The 15,365-nt window shown below is 48.0% G+C and overlaps 1 protein-coding gene across 1 annotated transcript in view; it reads left to right on the plus strand.

The window, feature by feature from the left end:
- Window positions 1-70: 70 nt before the first annotated feature.
- Window positions 71-15,365, plus strand: part of LOC120812223 (neuritin-like protein) — a 38,863-nt gene continuing 23,568 nt past the window's right edge. The window contains 1 exon segment of the mRNA XM_040168044.2: window positions 71-322. Within this exon segment, the coding sequence (XP_040023978.1) occupies window positions 265-322 (58 nt within the window). The 5' untranslated portion in view covers window positions 71-264.

Here is a 15,365-nt window from a genome sequence, read left to right on the forward strand (position 1 = left end):
GAGACACTGCAGCTGTGGACCCTCCTCCTCCTCCCGCGTACGGACGCGCCCTCCCCTCCTGCACTGGAGCGGATGAGCGCGCCGTGGATGCGCTCACACCGCAGCTCGGAGCCGCGCCACAGACGGGAGGGGACAGCTCTCCAAGGGACAGTGGGGGCTCAGCCTCGTCTTCTGGGAGACAACTTTTTTTTCCTTTTTTCTCTTTCATTTTTCCGGTTCCTCCCTGAAACTTGAGAGGTCGGAGGACGACTCGTCGGTGTCGGCATGGCGTCGTCGGTGATCCGCGCGTGTCTCCTCTTGCTGCCTGTTGCTCTGCTGCTGAGTAAGTAGCGTTTCTCTTGTAACTTTCTGTTCCCGAACCACCTTCCACTCCCGCCGCAGTGCCAGGACCGGTTCCGGCTGCGAGTCGCTTTGCGCAAACGGATGACATGGATGCACATGTGTAGCGTGTAGTTCAGAGAGAGTCTTCCGTAGCAGCGTGCTGGCATGGACTTACTGCGAGTTGCAGGGGATCCCGGCACTTCTTCCCCCTCCACGTGCTGCTGCGGGGGAGTTCCGATCGTGACAAATTACCTAAAGGATGTAGCGTGCGTGTGCTCCAATGTCACAGTGGAATGTGATATTATTTCCCCGGAGCCTTTGATACCTTTTGAGCAATAAAGTAAATTGGATTAATAGTGCGTCGATGGTGGATTCATCCACAAGTCGGTAGATGATTGTGAGCCTGTTCAAGTCACCGTTGGGAGGTTTCTCCACCTCCACCAATTTGCCTCTGAACTCTAAAAAAGTTAAACGTGTTCTATTAAAAAGGGAGCTCCAGCAATGTTGTACTCTTCTTCCTTTAAAGTAGCAGGGCTTCACCAGAAACAGATTCTTAATAAATAAAAATATTTTTTTTTTAATCAAATAATTTCATTGCAAAAGGATCATACATTTCCCACAATGTCATTAGACCGGCCTTGTGGTCTGCCTGCACCTCTCAAACTCCCTTATATTGGTGCCAAAACTGGTTAAAATGCTCCCTAAAAAGCCCCTACAATATGTCAAACTCTTGATTAAGCAGAACCTGATGTACAAAATTGGCATGGCCCTTTAAATACACAAAATACTACATTTCTGATCTGAAACCAATTCTAGGTCAACACTGTTAGCTCATTTCAGCACTGTTGCCGTTGTTTCTGCAGTTAGCATTGCTAGCATTATGGCCGCCGCTAACTGCTGGTTAAGCTTAAACTCAAAGTGGTCGTATTAAGAATGCCTCATTTATCTTTGGAACACCAGGGTTATTATTACTCGTATGGTCTGTCCTTGTCTCTCCAGTTGAGGATCACTTCAATGTTGGTCTCAGAAAGCTCTTTAGCATGAAGGCCAGAGGGTTTCCCCTGGGTCCACGTCTCCTCATCAGCACCCCAATAATACAATTAAAATCAGTCCATAGAAGAGTAACCGTTTATATTTAGCTTTTAATTGTTCTCTCCAGGAAACACTTCGTTTCCTCGCGCTCTCTTTAGCTCGAAGTCACCCATCACTGGGTTGACTGCTGGGTGTTTTTCCCTTTCTTTTTCCGTTAAGCGTATCACAGACCTGCAACATGAAAGATTCCTCATTAAAATTGGTTTAAAAGTGTCAAGGAAAACTGTCTTTGCTTCCCATCCTCCCTCTGCAACCAACTTGCAGAGATCACAGTCTGAACACACATAATTGTGTCCAACAAAATGCACACTTGTTATTCTTTCCCTTCTTTCCCCTACTTCTTTCATTGCCCTCGACTTTCCTTCTCCACTTCAAGCAAACCGCATTTCCTCGTTTTTTTTTACTTCTCATGTCCCTGCAGTCATTAATATCACTACGCCACCCCCCCTCTTTTTTTTTATTATTTCAAACTTGCTCATCTCTCGGCTTCTGCTTCTTTCATCATCTTCTAGTTTCTCTTTTACCCTCTTCTCCGTTCTCCGTTTGTCCTCCTTTTGTATCAGGGATTCACAAATTTTGATAAATCTGACAGCGGGAATCCTTCGTTACACGTCGAATCAAAGTGAGCCTCTTAATTTCCAGGATTTCTTCTTTAAATCCCGGAGGAGATTGACATATCTCATGGGCCATATTAACCGACTGATTGACATGTGATCACATGTGAGGAAAAAAAAGTTGACCCGTCGTCTCATTCCCTTCATTTGCCTTCATACGAAGGTTTTGAAAAATAACTTCTGTCTGAAGTGAACAATGGTATTTATTCTTCATACGTTCTGGTTAAAGCTGTAGTAAAGGATCCGCTCAGGCCACTTGGGGGCATCAGAAGTTATGAACAATATCACTTTCTTTAAGTTGAAGAAATAGAGTGACATTGGAATCATGTTTTTGTCCAACTGATAAGTACTGTTTATTACAGTATATCTACTTAAGTGCATAGCCTACATTGAAAAAGGGACTTATTTGCAGTAAGATACAGGTTTTGTCTAGAAAAGAACAATGAATGTTATTAATAAAAAAACACAAACTGGGAAATTCTTGAAGTTTGAATTGTATCACCATCAAAAATCTCAACTAGAACAAACTGAATAACTTGTTTAGTTCTGGTGCACTTCTGTAGGTTCCATCACCTAACCTAGTTGTGTTGCCTAATTGCCAAAGGGGCTTCTACGGATGCATTGATCGATGGACATTTGCAGAAAAACACCAAAATAGCTTTTTATGAGATAATCAGGGGATACTTTTGTTGTATTATCAATGGTTGGCATTTTGTCAATAAATTGCTGGAGAACATGCTGGATCACTATTACACCACAGCAAGCAGGGCTTATCACGCCGTCCCTCGTGCTGCGCTGGGACACTCTGACGAAGTCATAGTCCTTCCGAAACTAAAGCTCTGAAAACCTGTGGGGAGTGAATTCAAGAAGTGGAACAGTGAGGTGCAAGATATTCAGGCGTGCTTGGACTGCACAGACTGGGATGTTTTCAGGACTGCTACTAACAGTCTGGATCAGTTCACAGAGGCTGTGACCTCTTACATCTGTAAGGATAGCTGTATACCATCATGCGCCAGGGTGAGTTATAATGACAACAAACCCTGGTTTACAGCGGAACTCAGAACACTATGACTGCAGAAGGATCAGGCATTTAGGAGTGGGCTCAAAGTCTTGTACGCAGAGACAAAATACAAGTTTAGCAAGGCAGTGTTCAGACATCTTCAACACCTCCTGGAGACATGCCATGTTGGTAAGACCCCCACCATCATCCCTATATCTCAGAAGCCCAGGATCACAGGACTCAATGACTACGGGTTCTCTGACCATCAGCACCGGTTCCCCCCAAGGCTGCATTCTTTCACCTTTGCTCTTCTCCCTGTACCCCAACCGCTGTAATTCCAGTCACCAGTCCGTCAAGCTCTTGAAGTTCGCAGATTAACCCTCCCTCATCTGGTCACGTGGTGCAGCCAGAACAGGAGCTCAACGCTCTAAAGACGGTGGAGATGGTTGTGGATTTCATGAGCTGAGTCCCACCTTCCCCCATCACTTTGTGTGACTCCCCCTGTGACTCCCCCAGCTGTGGATTCCTTCCGTTTCCTGGGCTCCATCATCACCCAGGACCTCAAGTGGGAGCTGAACATCAGCTCCATCAGCAAGAAGGCTCGGCAGAGGTTGTTCTTCTAGAGGCAGCTAAAGAAATTCAACCTGCCAAAGACGATGAAGGTCCACTTCTACACGGCCATCATCGAGTCCATCCTCTACTCCTCCATCACCGTCTGGTACGCTGCAGCCACAGCCAAGGACAAGGGCAGGCTGCAGCGTGTCCTCCGCTCTGCAGAGAGGGTGATCGGCTGCAATCTGCCGTACCTGCAGGACTTTTCACACCCACAACACAATTGTCTAGAGCAGAGGTCTTCAACAGGGGGGCCGCGACCCCCAAGGGGTCCGCGAGGGTACTGCAGGGGGATCGCGAAATTTTTGGTTGATAAGACAATTTTTTTCTCCACAAATGTAAATGTCTTCAGAATCAGAATCAGAATTTTATTTATGGTCTTTAAATACACATTAACATGAATCCAACATATTGAAGCGAACGGATTAATTGGAGAAGACTTTATCTGTCAGTCCGCAACACACACATTCAGCTTCCCTCAGCAGCTCTCAAGCTGGGCACCGGTTCACTCACTGCTCCTTTCATGCGAATACGACAGCGCAGGCACCAGCCAATCAGATCGCGTTCATGCTCACGTCGTGAGCATGAACGCGATTATGCACACATGTATCACACTTGTGTGCGTGAGATGACAGTATTGGATTAAGACCGCTTAAATAAGCTTTGTGTGAGTGTGTGTCAAGTTTCCTCTAACAAACACCAATTAATGAAGTGCCAGCCGAGCATGACTACCAAAAACTACACTGGCAATAAATATTCATACACACACGTACAGTTTAAAGACGTGCGGCATTCACCCACCCACACATCTCTCTATACCGTTTAATGTAGGAGCGAGTCACTATCTATTATAACCAGTCTAATTTAATTCATCTCCCGTTCTCACAGGGTGAGGCTGTGTGTGCTTATGTGTGTTGGCATGTAGAACCTAAAGTTTTAATTGAAGTGGATGTGTTTGTAATGCCTTATGTGTTTTTACCCCTGTTAGACACACACACAATTCTCTCCTTACTGCGTGTACGGAGAGCATATACAGCTATTGGTAAGGAGGAGAGAACTGGGTGTCCAAGGTCAGTGGAGCTCTTCGTCTTTTGCTTTAACACACACACACTACATAATACACAATTCTATAGGGAAGGACTGCAGAAAGCGTTGGCTTTGAGTCTGAAAGACTGGGCAAGCAGAGAAAAGTGAGACATTGCAAAGCAGTCTGCAGGTACACAGTAAACAAGGAGTGAGAGATGCTTTATTGAGGGAGGGGAGAGAGACCTGGACCTGCATTTATTAGGCCCATTGGAAAAAACGCAGACCATCATAGATCACTGACCGCAACTCCCCGGATAATTGAATTACATAAGATCTGAAACCAAAAGATACTGCGGAAGCGCTCCAACTCTTCAAACCCACACACACGTCAGTGGTTTTCAGTGCAGGACGAATAAGAATAAGGAGGAAATCAGTTTAGCGCACAAGCTCGGGGGGGAACTTCTTTGAGTACATTAGGCGTGTAAACAGTCGGGAAGGCCATGTCGCAACATCAGTCCAAATGTAGTCCGGCTTCCCTCCAAATGGGCCGAAGATGTGATAACGCCCGGTATGGCTGGGTTACTCAGCATCTTTAGATTGATAATGTTCTCGTTCCATCCCTGATGAGCAGAGCGTGATCCAGCGACGGTGCAGTGAGCCGCTAATGTGAAATAAGGGCCTGCATCTGAGCAGTGGGGACTCCACAGTACAGCTGCTTTATTATTAATAATAGCAACAGAACTGGCTGTAATTATGACGTCCGTAATGGCAATCACCTAGTGCGGCGTTTTGGTGAAGTCGGCTAGAATTTTCAGTTGTTTTTTCTAGAACATTAGTACCTATTAGTGAGCGTTTCCCCCAAGCTCTCTGTCTTCATGCTAAGCTAGGCTAACCGCCCTCTGCCTTGACACTTTACGAAGAAACGAGGCTGATGGCAAATGTTCTGCTCTGGTTCTTGGAAAAAAAGATTTTTGTGTTTTTGTTTACCCACATTGTGCCACAGAGGAGAAAGGAGTTTGTTTGAACGGATGTGCTCGACCTGCAAGAATGTGAAGTGAAGAGCTTTAAAAAAACATATGCATGCTTCGTCCGATGGGCACGTATTTAGGCTTGAAATCACCGCTGTGTACTTGTGTGTGCGGATTTGTCTGTGTGTCTGTGTGGGCATGCACGAACGCCTGTGGGCAAAGTGAAGCTGCGGGTCCGAGGGCTTTGAGGCTCGGTGACTAAGAAAGAACCGCATCGACCGCAAGCTTCAGAAAGCGGACAGACGGGATAACGCCAGCCAACGTTTAAAATGGAACTGAAGGTTGAGGGAGCTGCATTCTATTCAAGCGAGCTCAACCACTCCTCACCTTTCCAAAGCGTAAACTTTAAAGAACTTGTGGCTCTTTGCCCTTTGGGTTTGTGTTTCATGTAGAAAAATGCCCCTTGATTTCTGTAAACGTTTAAATCTTCATCTCCTCCTTGCAGAGTCGACACAGGAAACATGCACACAAAGGGGCAAAGCCACGGTATCACTGCCAATCAGGTGGTGCTTTGAAGTGGAAATGTGGATGGACACTTATCAACACCAGGTTACCACGCACACAAATGTGCACAAACAGACCTAATTACTTACTGTGAGTTGAGTAACAGTATTTAAAACAACCTCCTTAAGTGCTATGATTTAAATATACATATACATGCAGCTCTATAGGAAATTGAGTGTTAGATATTTAGTGATTTTAATAGATTAATTTCCAATCATACATCCCCAATAAAACACACACTGTTCAGATCATTCTGAGCTTCTATCCTTCGAAACCTGGTTTCTGATATACTGCATCATTAAACCCCACTTGAATCAGATCTGGATTGGACACTAGTTATTGTTTCTGTTGGTGCTGCTTCCGGATTACGAATCATTGATAAATGCTGCCAATATTCTGTTTCTCATGGGTAAAAATGGCAGTGGATGGAACATTAGAAGCAGCTTTAAAACATAATGCAGTACGTTTCCTGGTTGACTGGTTCTTGTCAGTTTGCGCTTGTCGTTGAGTTAATTACATCGATTTGAATACATGGCTCACCTGCACCACAGATTTGCCACGATGTCAAAGTGATGTCGTCCTCGCACACCTCATTTGTTGATGAACAAACTGCGAAATGTGCTCCAAGCCCTGTTAGTGAGTTCCTCCCTGTTTTCAGTGTCCCCTCGTTCTCTGTCTCTCGTTCTCTGTCTCTGTCTCTTTCCATCTGAGGGACGGCGCTGTGTTTTTCGCCACTCACTCGTGCGCGTGTGAGCTGCAGGATCAATGGGAGACGGCGGTTCGGTCCCTCTGACTTCCGCAGAGAGGTGCAGGGTGGAGAACGGGAGGAAACGGATGAAAGAACGACTCCATTAGCGGGATCAATGACAGCAGTCATAGTGACAGAATTGGTCATGATAATTTCAGGGGAGATGAGCGGACGCAAGTCGCTGCAGGGAACGCACGGGGGAGTGAATAATGCCAACCGTGGGAAGTCCACCAGCGCCCCTGTGCTGAAGATCAGTGTTGTTTGGCTGTTATTGGGACCCTGCTGCCACTGGTTGGTGTTATTAGTAACACCTGTTTTCGAGTTAAAAGCACATGCACAGGCTCATTTAGACGCTCTTCTTTCCATCTCACACAAGAGAACACACAAATGCTGCCATTTGTGTGTCAACACATTAACGATAACCAGGGCTGTAGTGGAGGGTAAACGCACATAAACGCCGTTTACGCACCTCTGGAATTTTGGAAATAGCGTTTACGCACCTATAAATAGCGTTTACGCACCTCAAAGTTCCCTGCGCCTTGTATTCTTCCGTTGGAATAATCCGAAATAAACTTGGTGTAATTTTAAAACAGCTAAGACTACGTTTCCTATTGTTGAACATATAAACGCCGTAGTCTGAATCATGTTCATCTGCGCTGTATTACGGTCTGTGAGCATCCAATCAGTGCCTTGCGGCTGCAGCAGCGACACCAATCAGGATCCAGGAGGTGTGTAAACACATACACGTTGTGGATCAGCCCAGTGGTCCCCAACCTTTCTTACCTCACGGACCGGTTTCATGTCAGACAATATTTCGCGGACCGTTCGAGAAGGTCCGACGGGGGGGAAGGAGTGGGGTGGGGGGTAGTAGTCGCGCGCTCTGTGTTCGCCGGTCGTGCACGGTAAAAGGACAAGAAAAACGCCTGGTGACGCGTAGATTAGAAAACAAGTCAGTTCTCAATGTGAAAAAAACGTGCTGTATAGGCTATTTATGATGACATAGGTAGTACATGAGTGTTCCTTTAACTTATGTTGTCAGTGTGATTGACAGGCTGCTTAACTGGTTAACTCTTAAATATTATATAATATATATAATATTATATATTATATAATAAACATATTTTTTCAGGCAGTGATAGGACAGGCAATGATGCAGAGAGCACAGGGAGAGGAGAAACACCAGGTTGAATAGAGAGAGGAGAAGCACAGAAGAGCCATGAACCCCAGAACACGTGTTCTGGGGTTCATGGCTCCTCTGTGCAAGGCAGGACCTGACGTGGAGGACAAGGAGGCCCTCTGGGCACTACTGTAAAAAGGAGACTCCGTATGTAGATAGTTCTTAATCTGCAATTGTCTTGTTGTGTTGTGTTGACATACTTTTCTTCACTGTTTTCTTAGATTTAATAAACTACAAACTACTAACACATTTTTTCATTGGCGTTGATTGTATATGACTTTTACTGATAACATAATGCAATATAGCCAGGACAGCCTTACAGAGTCGCGACGCTTTGTGTTGCGTTGCTTCACATCGCGTCGAGGTCTGTATGATCACAAATTCAGAGTTTACCCACCTCTAATTTTACCACTACAGCACTGACGATAACAACATGAAGTTTTTAGAGACCCTTTTTGGGACATTTTTTGATTGAATTAAACAGCCAGGATAGAAATGAGGCACAGCAGCGTAACTTCATCCATGACGTACATCTGGTTCATTTTCTTGTCTATTTGGGGAAAAGAAAAATCGTGTAGTGGGCCTTTATTCCTTCACTTTTTGCATTGCTGTCATCACTGATCTTTTTGGATTTGTGAAGTCTAATTTGCATCGATAGGAAATTATTTTTGCTCCAATTCATGCACAGTAATTTAAATATATGTGCGTCTCAACTCCGTCCACCTTATTTCCCCCTCTGAACGGCTGCTTTGTTGCTTTACATAACATGGACTAAACAGTTTTTTACACATCAATCTTTCATTACTGCTACATTGTGAGGTCTCCTTAACAAGCTTTTAGGCTGAATAATGTACCGACCGGGGGTCCTCGCTGTGTGTGTGTGTGTGTGTGTGTGAGGGGGGTATTATCAGATTCACATTGACGTAGGTCAGATTCATTTCCATCTCCCCATCTGCTGCCTGCGTCGCTGCGGACTACTCTGTAGCCCCCGGGGCGGGGGAGGTTGGAAGGTTAGGTGCTTTGCCCAAGGGCACATAGTGGGACTTAAGGGAAATATCTCAATTTAGAAAACACACATGAAGCCTTGGGAACTGTTCTATTTGTGTTGGTCAGGCATAAATACGTGAAAGAGTCAGATTAAAGAGTGAAGGTCAATTTGACTCCTCATCAACAGTGGACTCAAACTAGCGCTGTGATCTATATTCTTTTAGTCTGTTAAGAACCAGCGTCTTTTCAAACATTAACTTATAGGGTGTCGCTGCTCAGTACTAGAAATGTCCAAATTGGATGTATTTGGTAAATGTTCAACTAATCAATGAATCTTCTAAAATGTTCTTGTATAAGGCTGCACATAAGCAGCACATGCATCGACACGTTCCCACTTCAAACTCCTCAAGTAGCAAAGCTCACTGGCCCAGCACATCAATATGACTCTCCTTTAGTTTCACATTGTTACATGCGTCATGTCTTTTTTTTTATTTTTAAATGTCCATGTTTGCAGGAAACGCAATGTTTCCACCCTGTTGCATGCATATGATTTTCAAAATAAAACCCTGGGACTAGGATGACTTGTGGTTTGGATAAATATACCTACGTTCGTGAAATAAAATAACAATTTTTGTTACGTTACTGGCATTAGAAAAGTTTGTATAAATGAAAATAAACTGGGTGAAGTCTTATGGGAGATCCCCGCAATATCTGATGCTGAAGGGAACCGACCAAGAGTTGATATTTGATGAGTTGGTAGAGGGAACGTTTGGATCCATAGGTAAACAACCTCCTGTCGGCAGTGTATGAAATACAGATGTTCTCAGGCTCAGTATTTAACACCTACGGACCCTTGGATTCCTTAAAATCCTGTTTTAAGAGTGTCTTCAAAGCAAGGAGAATTATCTCCTGATTGAAGTTGATATGATATGATATGATATATGCATAGCATATAACATGCTATGCATTTAAGCAGTGCTTAAATAAAACGGTGATGAGAAATGTAGACGTAAATAATGGGAACTTGGGAAATTAAATATTAATAGTCATAGTTAGTTGTATCTCATGATCCATTCATTTAACCCTATCGCAAAGTTAGTGAAAAAATACCAATATATCTACATGGGTATGTAATCAAAGCGGGACACGGCCTCACCACTTATCTCAGTCCAGTGTTGTGGTGTGAAATCCAAATTTAATCTTATGCCGCTGTTAGAGTTATGCTTCAAGGGAAACGAGTAACAAACGGGAACAACATACTTTCTTTTATTGTGAAAAGCTACTTTGCATAGGCATCCCATAAAACAAATGTGTTGTGACAGACGAGGTTTCCTCTGAGCAGACTGGTCTGGCGCATCGTTCGTGCCGTTCCAGTGCTCTCTGATGGGCAGTTATGTAATGTGTGTTCTTGCACACAGCGCCTCATAATGCTACATGGGCATGAATAAGGCCTACATTGTGGCTGCATAATAACAGAAACTGTGGTAATTATTTTAGGATTGCGGCTCCGTTTGCATGGGATTTGAGTAAAATCCGATATGGCCACAGCAGCGGATTATAAACAAGGTAATTATCTCAGGGTGTTGCCTGGAGGAATACAAATATTCTTTGTGTTTCACTTGCCAAATGGACTTCCATTTTGCAATTCCTTTTTTCTTTCATTTTTAACATTTTTTTTTTTTTTATCAGCGCTTATGTTTAATTTTTTTTTTTCACGTTACAGGAGCGATCATGTTTATTTTCCTGCAGTTTGCACTCGCACACCCACAGAGCTAGCATCAGTCATTAGATGAGACAAACCATCTGTAATAGGCTGAAGAGAAAGTTCTCTCATTTGCTTTTAATTACCTGGCAGCTGGGCCTAAAGTGACCAAAGACAAGAGGATGAGCAAATGAGGGTTGTGAACTCCAAACAGGCTAAAGTGCAACGGTGTGGCCCTCGATGCACCACGGCAGTAGGTAAATACATTGGGAGGTGGATATATAAATATGCTCAATGTTCCTCCCAACAACATAAAAATGAATGGAGCCATCTGAAGCTTTACTCCTGTGGGTTGGTAGAATCACTGTATTCTACTGTAAATAGGGACTTTCAAATGCATTAAAGAGTTTCGTATAGTCTGTTCAAAGAATGTGGATAAGAAATAGACTCTCTTGAGTCCGACATTAGCCGTTGCCACCTTGTATTTTCCAACTGGCCGTCTTGGTCCTCTGCATTTGGAAGACTCCGATATACCAGAGTAGGGCTACATACAGACTAACAATACAAATGTTATCAAATAGAAATTCTTCGGGTGATCCTGACCTTTTTTTTTTCTCTAAACGGACCACGTTGAATTTCAAATTGAAAAGCTGCCCTAAATCACACCTTTCTATGTCTGTGTTACTCTAAATGGGATCATCTGCTAAATCAATATTGCTGTAATGAATAATTAAACCACTGTAGTAATTGAGCCCATAAAACATTTTTACTAAGGTAATAAATCAAATGACACAAAACCGTACTTCTTCTTTTAGGAACTAGACCAGTCGCCCCCTGGTGGCCATTAAAAAGAATGCAGCTTTAAGGCCTTTTTTCCTGAACTGGAGGTTGCTGAAAGCAGGTTATATCTGGTTTGTGTCATGAAATGTTATGTCTGGAGGCAGGACACGAAAAACCCCATAACACCCTCCCCTCCATAATGTTGCCTTTATAGCTACGGCCTTACAATACGCCGCGGAAAGATCCAGCTATTTCAATCCCAAATGTTTTGAAGCTCTCACATCGTCACGATGAGATGCACTGAGATGCACTGCCAAAAAGCAGCTGACGCTGTTATGTCACTGAGGGTGAAAACGTCTTCCAACCACCACTTACACTGGTGCTGATGTTAAAAGCATCCTGCCAAAATGATTAGATCCCCCACCGTCTCCCTCTTCTCCTCCCGCCTCCCTCTTCAGCTCCCCTCTTCTCCTCCCGCCTCCCTCCTCAGCTCCCCTCTTCTCCTCCCGTCTCCTTCTTCTCCTCCCGCCTCCCTCTTCAGCTCCCTTCTTCTCCTCCCGCCTCCCTCTTCAGCTCCCTTCTTCTCCTCCCGCCTCCGGCTTCAGCTCCCCTCTTCTCCTCCGGCTTCAGCTCCCCTCTTCTCCTCCCGCCTCCCGCTTCAGCTCCCTTCTTCTCCTCCCGCCTCCCTCTTTAGCTCCCCTCTTTTCCTCCCACCTCCCTCTTCTCCTCCCGTCTCCCTTCTTCTCCTCCCGTCTCCCTCTTCTTCTCCCGCCTCCCGCTTCAGCTCCCCTCTTCTCCTCCTGCCTCCTACTTCAGCTCCCCTCTTCTCCTCCTGCCTCCTGCTTCAGCTCCCTTCTTCTCCTCCCGTATCCCTCTTCTTCTCCCGCCTCCCGCTTCAGCTCCCTTCTTCTCCTCCCGCCTCCCTCTTCAGCTTCCTTCCTATCCTCCCTCCTCCTGCTTCAGCTCCCCCCTTCTCCTCCTGCCTCCCACTTCAGCTCCCTTCTTCTCCTCCCGCCTCCCTCTTCAGCTCCTCTCTTCTCCTCCTGCCTCGCGCTTCAGCTCCCTTCTTCTCCTCCCGTCTCCCTCTTCTCCTCCCGCCTCCCGCTTCAGCTCCCCTCTTCTGCTCCTACCTCCCTCTTCAGCTCCCCTCTTCTCCTCCCTCTTCTCTTGGGAGGCATCTCCCTCTTCTCCTCCCGCCTCCCTCTTCAGCTCTCTTCTTCTCCTCCCGCCTCCCTCTTCAGCTCCCTTCTTCTCCTCCCGCCTCCCTCTTCAGCTCCCTTCTTCTCCTCCCGCCTCCCTCTTCAGCTCCCTTCTTCTCCTCCCGCCGCCCTCTTCAGCTCTCTTCTTCTCCTCCCGCCTCCCTCTTCAGCTCCCCTCTTCTCCTCCCGCCTCCCTCTTCAGCTTCCTTCCTCTCCTCCCTCCTCCTACTTCAGCTCCCCCCTTCTCCTCCTGCCTCCCGCTTCAGCTCCCTTCTTCTCCTCCCGTATTCCTCTTCTTCTCCTGCCTCCCGCTTCAGCTCCCCTCTTCTCCTCCTGCCTCCCTCTTCAGCTCCCTTCTTCTCCTCATGCCTCCCGCTTCAGCTCCCCTCTTCTCCTCCCGCCTCCTGCTTCAGCTCCCTTCTTCTCCTCCCGTCTCCCTCTTCTTCTCCCGCCTCCCGCTTCAGCTCCCCTCTTCTCCTCCTGCCTCCCTCTTCAGCTCCCCTCTTCTCCTCCCGCCTCCCTCTTCTCCTCCCGCCTCCCTCTTCTCCTCCTGTCTCCCTTCTTCTCCTCCCGCCTCCCGCTTCAGCTCCCCTCTTCTCTTCCCGCCTCCCGCTTCAGCTCCCTTCTTCTCCTCCCGTCTCCCTCTTCAGCTCCCTTCTTCTCCTCCCGTCTCCCTCTTCTTCTCCCGCCTCCTGCTTCAGCTCCCCTCTTCTCCTCCCGTCTCCCTCTTCAGCTCCCTTCTTCTCCTCCCGTCTCCCTCTTCTTCTCCCGCCTCCTGCTTCAGCTCCCCTCTTCTCCTCCTGCCTCCCTCTTCAGCTCCCCTCTTCTCATCCTGCCTCCCGCTTCAGCTCCCCTCTTTTCCTCCCACCTCCCTCTTCAGCTCCCTTCTTCTCCTCCCGTCTCCCTCTTCTTCTCCCGCCTCCTGCTTCAGCTCCTCTCTTCTCCTCCTGCCTCCCTCTTCAGCTCCCCTCTTCTCATCCTGCCTCCCGCTTCAGCTCCCCTCTTTTCCTCCCACCTCCCTCTTCTCCTCCCGTCTCCCTTCTTCTCCTCCCGTCTCCCTCTTCTTCTCCCGCCTCCCGCTTCAGCTCCCCTCTTCTCCTCCCGTCTCCCTCTTCAGCTCCCTTCTTCTCCTCCCGTCTCCCTCTTCTTCTCCCGCCTCCTGCTTCAGCTCCCCTCTTCTCCTCCTGCCTCCCTCTTCAGCTCCCCTCTTCTCCTCCTGCCTCCCTCTTCAGCTCCCCTCTTCTCCTCCCGCCTCCCTCTTCTCCTCCCGCCTCCCTCTTCTCCTCCTGTCTCCCTTCTTCTCCTCCCGCCTCCCGCTTCAGCTCCCCTCTTCTCTTCCCGCCTCCCGCTTCAGCTCCCTTCTTCTCCTCCCGTCTCCCTCTTCAGCTCCCTTCTTCTCCTCCCGTCTCCCTCTTCTTCTCCCGCCTCCTGCTTCAGCTCCCCTCTTCTCCTCCCGTCTCCCTCTTCAGCTCCCTTCTTCTCCTCCCGTCTCCCTCTTCTTCTCCCGCCTCCTGCTTCAGCTCCCCTCTTCTCCTCCTGCCTCCCTCTTCAGCTCCCCTCTTCTCATCCTGCCTCCCGCTTCAGCTCCCCTCTTTTCCTCCCACCTCCCTCTTCAGCTCCCTTCTTCTCCTCCCGTCTCCCTCTTCTTCTCCCGCCTCCTGCTTCAGCTCCCCTCTTCTCCTCCTGCCTCCCTCTTCAGCTCCCCTCTTCTCATCCTGCCTCCCGCTTCAGCTCCCCTCTTTTCCTCCCACCTCCCTCTTCAGCTCCCTTCTTCTCCTCCCGTCTCCCTCTTCTTCTCCCGCCTCCTGCTTCAGCTCCCCTCTTCTCCTCCTGCCTCCCTCTTCAGCTCCCCTCTTCTCATCCTGCCTCCCGCTTCAGCTCCCCTCTTTTCCTCCCACCTCCCTCTTCTCCTCCCGTCTCCCTTCTTCTCCTCCCGTCTCCCTCTTCTTCTCCCGCCTCCCGCTTCAGCTCCCCTCTTCTCCTCCTGCCTCCCACTTCAGCTCCCCTCTTCTCCTCCTGCCTCCTGCTTCAGCTCCCTTCTTCTCCTCCCGCCTCCCTCTTCAGCTTCCTTCCTATCCTCCCTCCTCCCGCTTCAGCTCCCCCCTTCTCCTCCTGCCTCCCGCTTCAGCTCCCTTCTTCTCCTCCCGTATCCCTCTTCTTCTCCCGCCTCCCGCTTCAGCTCCCCTCTTCTCCTCCTGCCTCCCTCTTCAGCTCCCTTCTTCTCCTCCCGCTTCAGCTCCCCTCTTCTCCTCCCGCCTCCCGCTTCAGCTCCCTTCTTCTCCTCCCGCCTCCCTCTTCTCCTCCCGTCTCCCTCTTCTCCTCCCGCCTCCCTCTTCAGCTCCCTTCTTCTCCTCCCACCTCCCTCCTCAGCTCCCCTCTTCTCCTCCCGCCTCCCTCTTCAGCTCCCTTCTTCTCCTCCTGCCTCGCGCTTCAGCTCCCTTCATCTCCTCCCGTCTCCCTCTTCTCCTCCCGCCTCCCGCTTCAGCTCCCCTCTTCTGCTCCTGCCTCCCTCTTCAGCTCCTCTCTTCTCCTCCCTCTTCTCCTCCCATATCCCTCTTCTCCTCCCGCCTCCCTC

Source organism: Gasterosteus aculeatus, chromosome Y (genome assembly GCF_964276395.1).
Source record: "Gasterosteus aculeatus chromosome Y, fGasAcu3.hap1.1, whole genome shotgun sequence".
NCBI classification, from domain to species: domain Eukaryota; kingdom Metazoa; phylum Chordata; class Actinopteri; order Perciformes; family Gasterosteidae; genus Gasterosteus; species Gasterosteus aculeatus.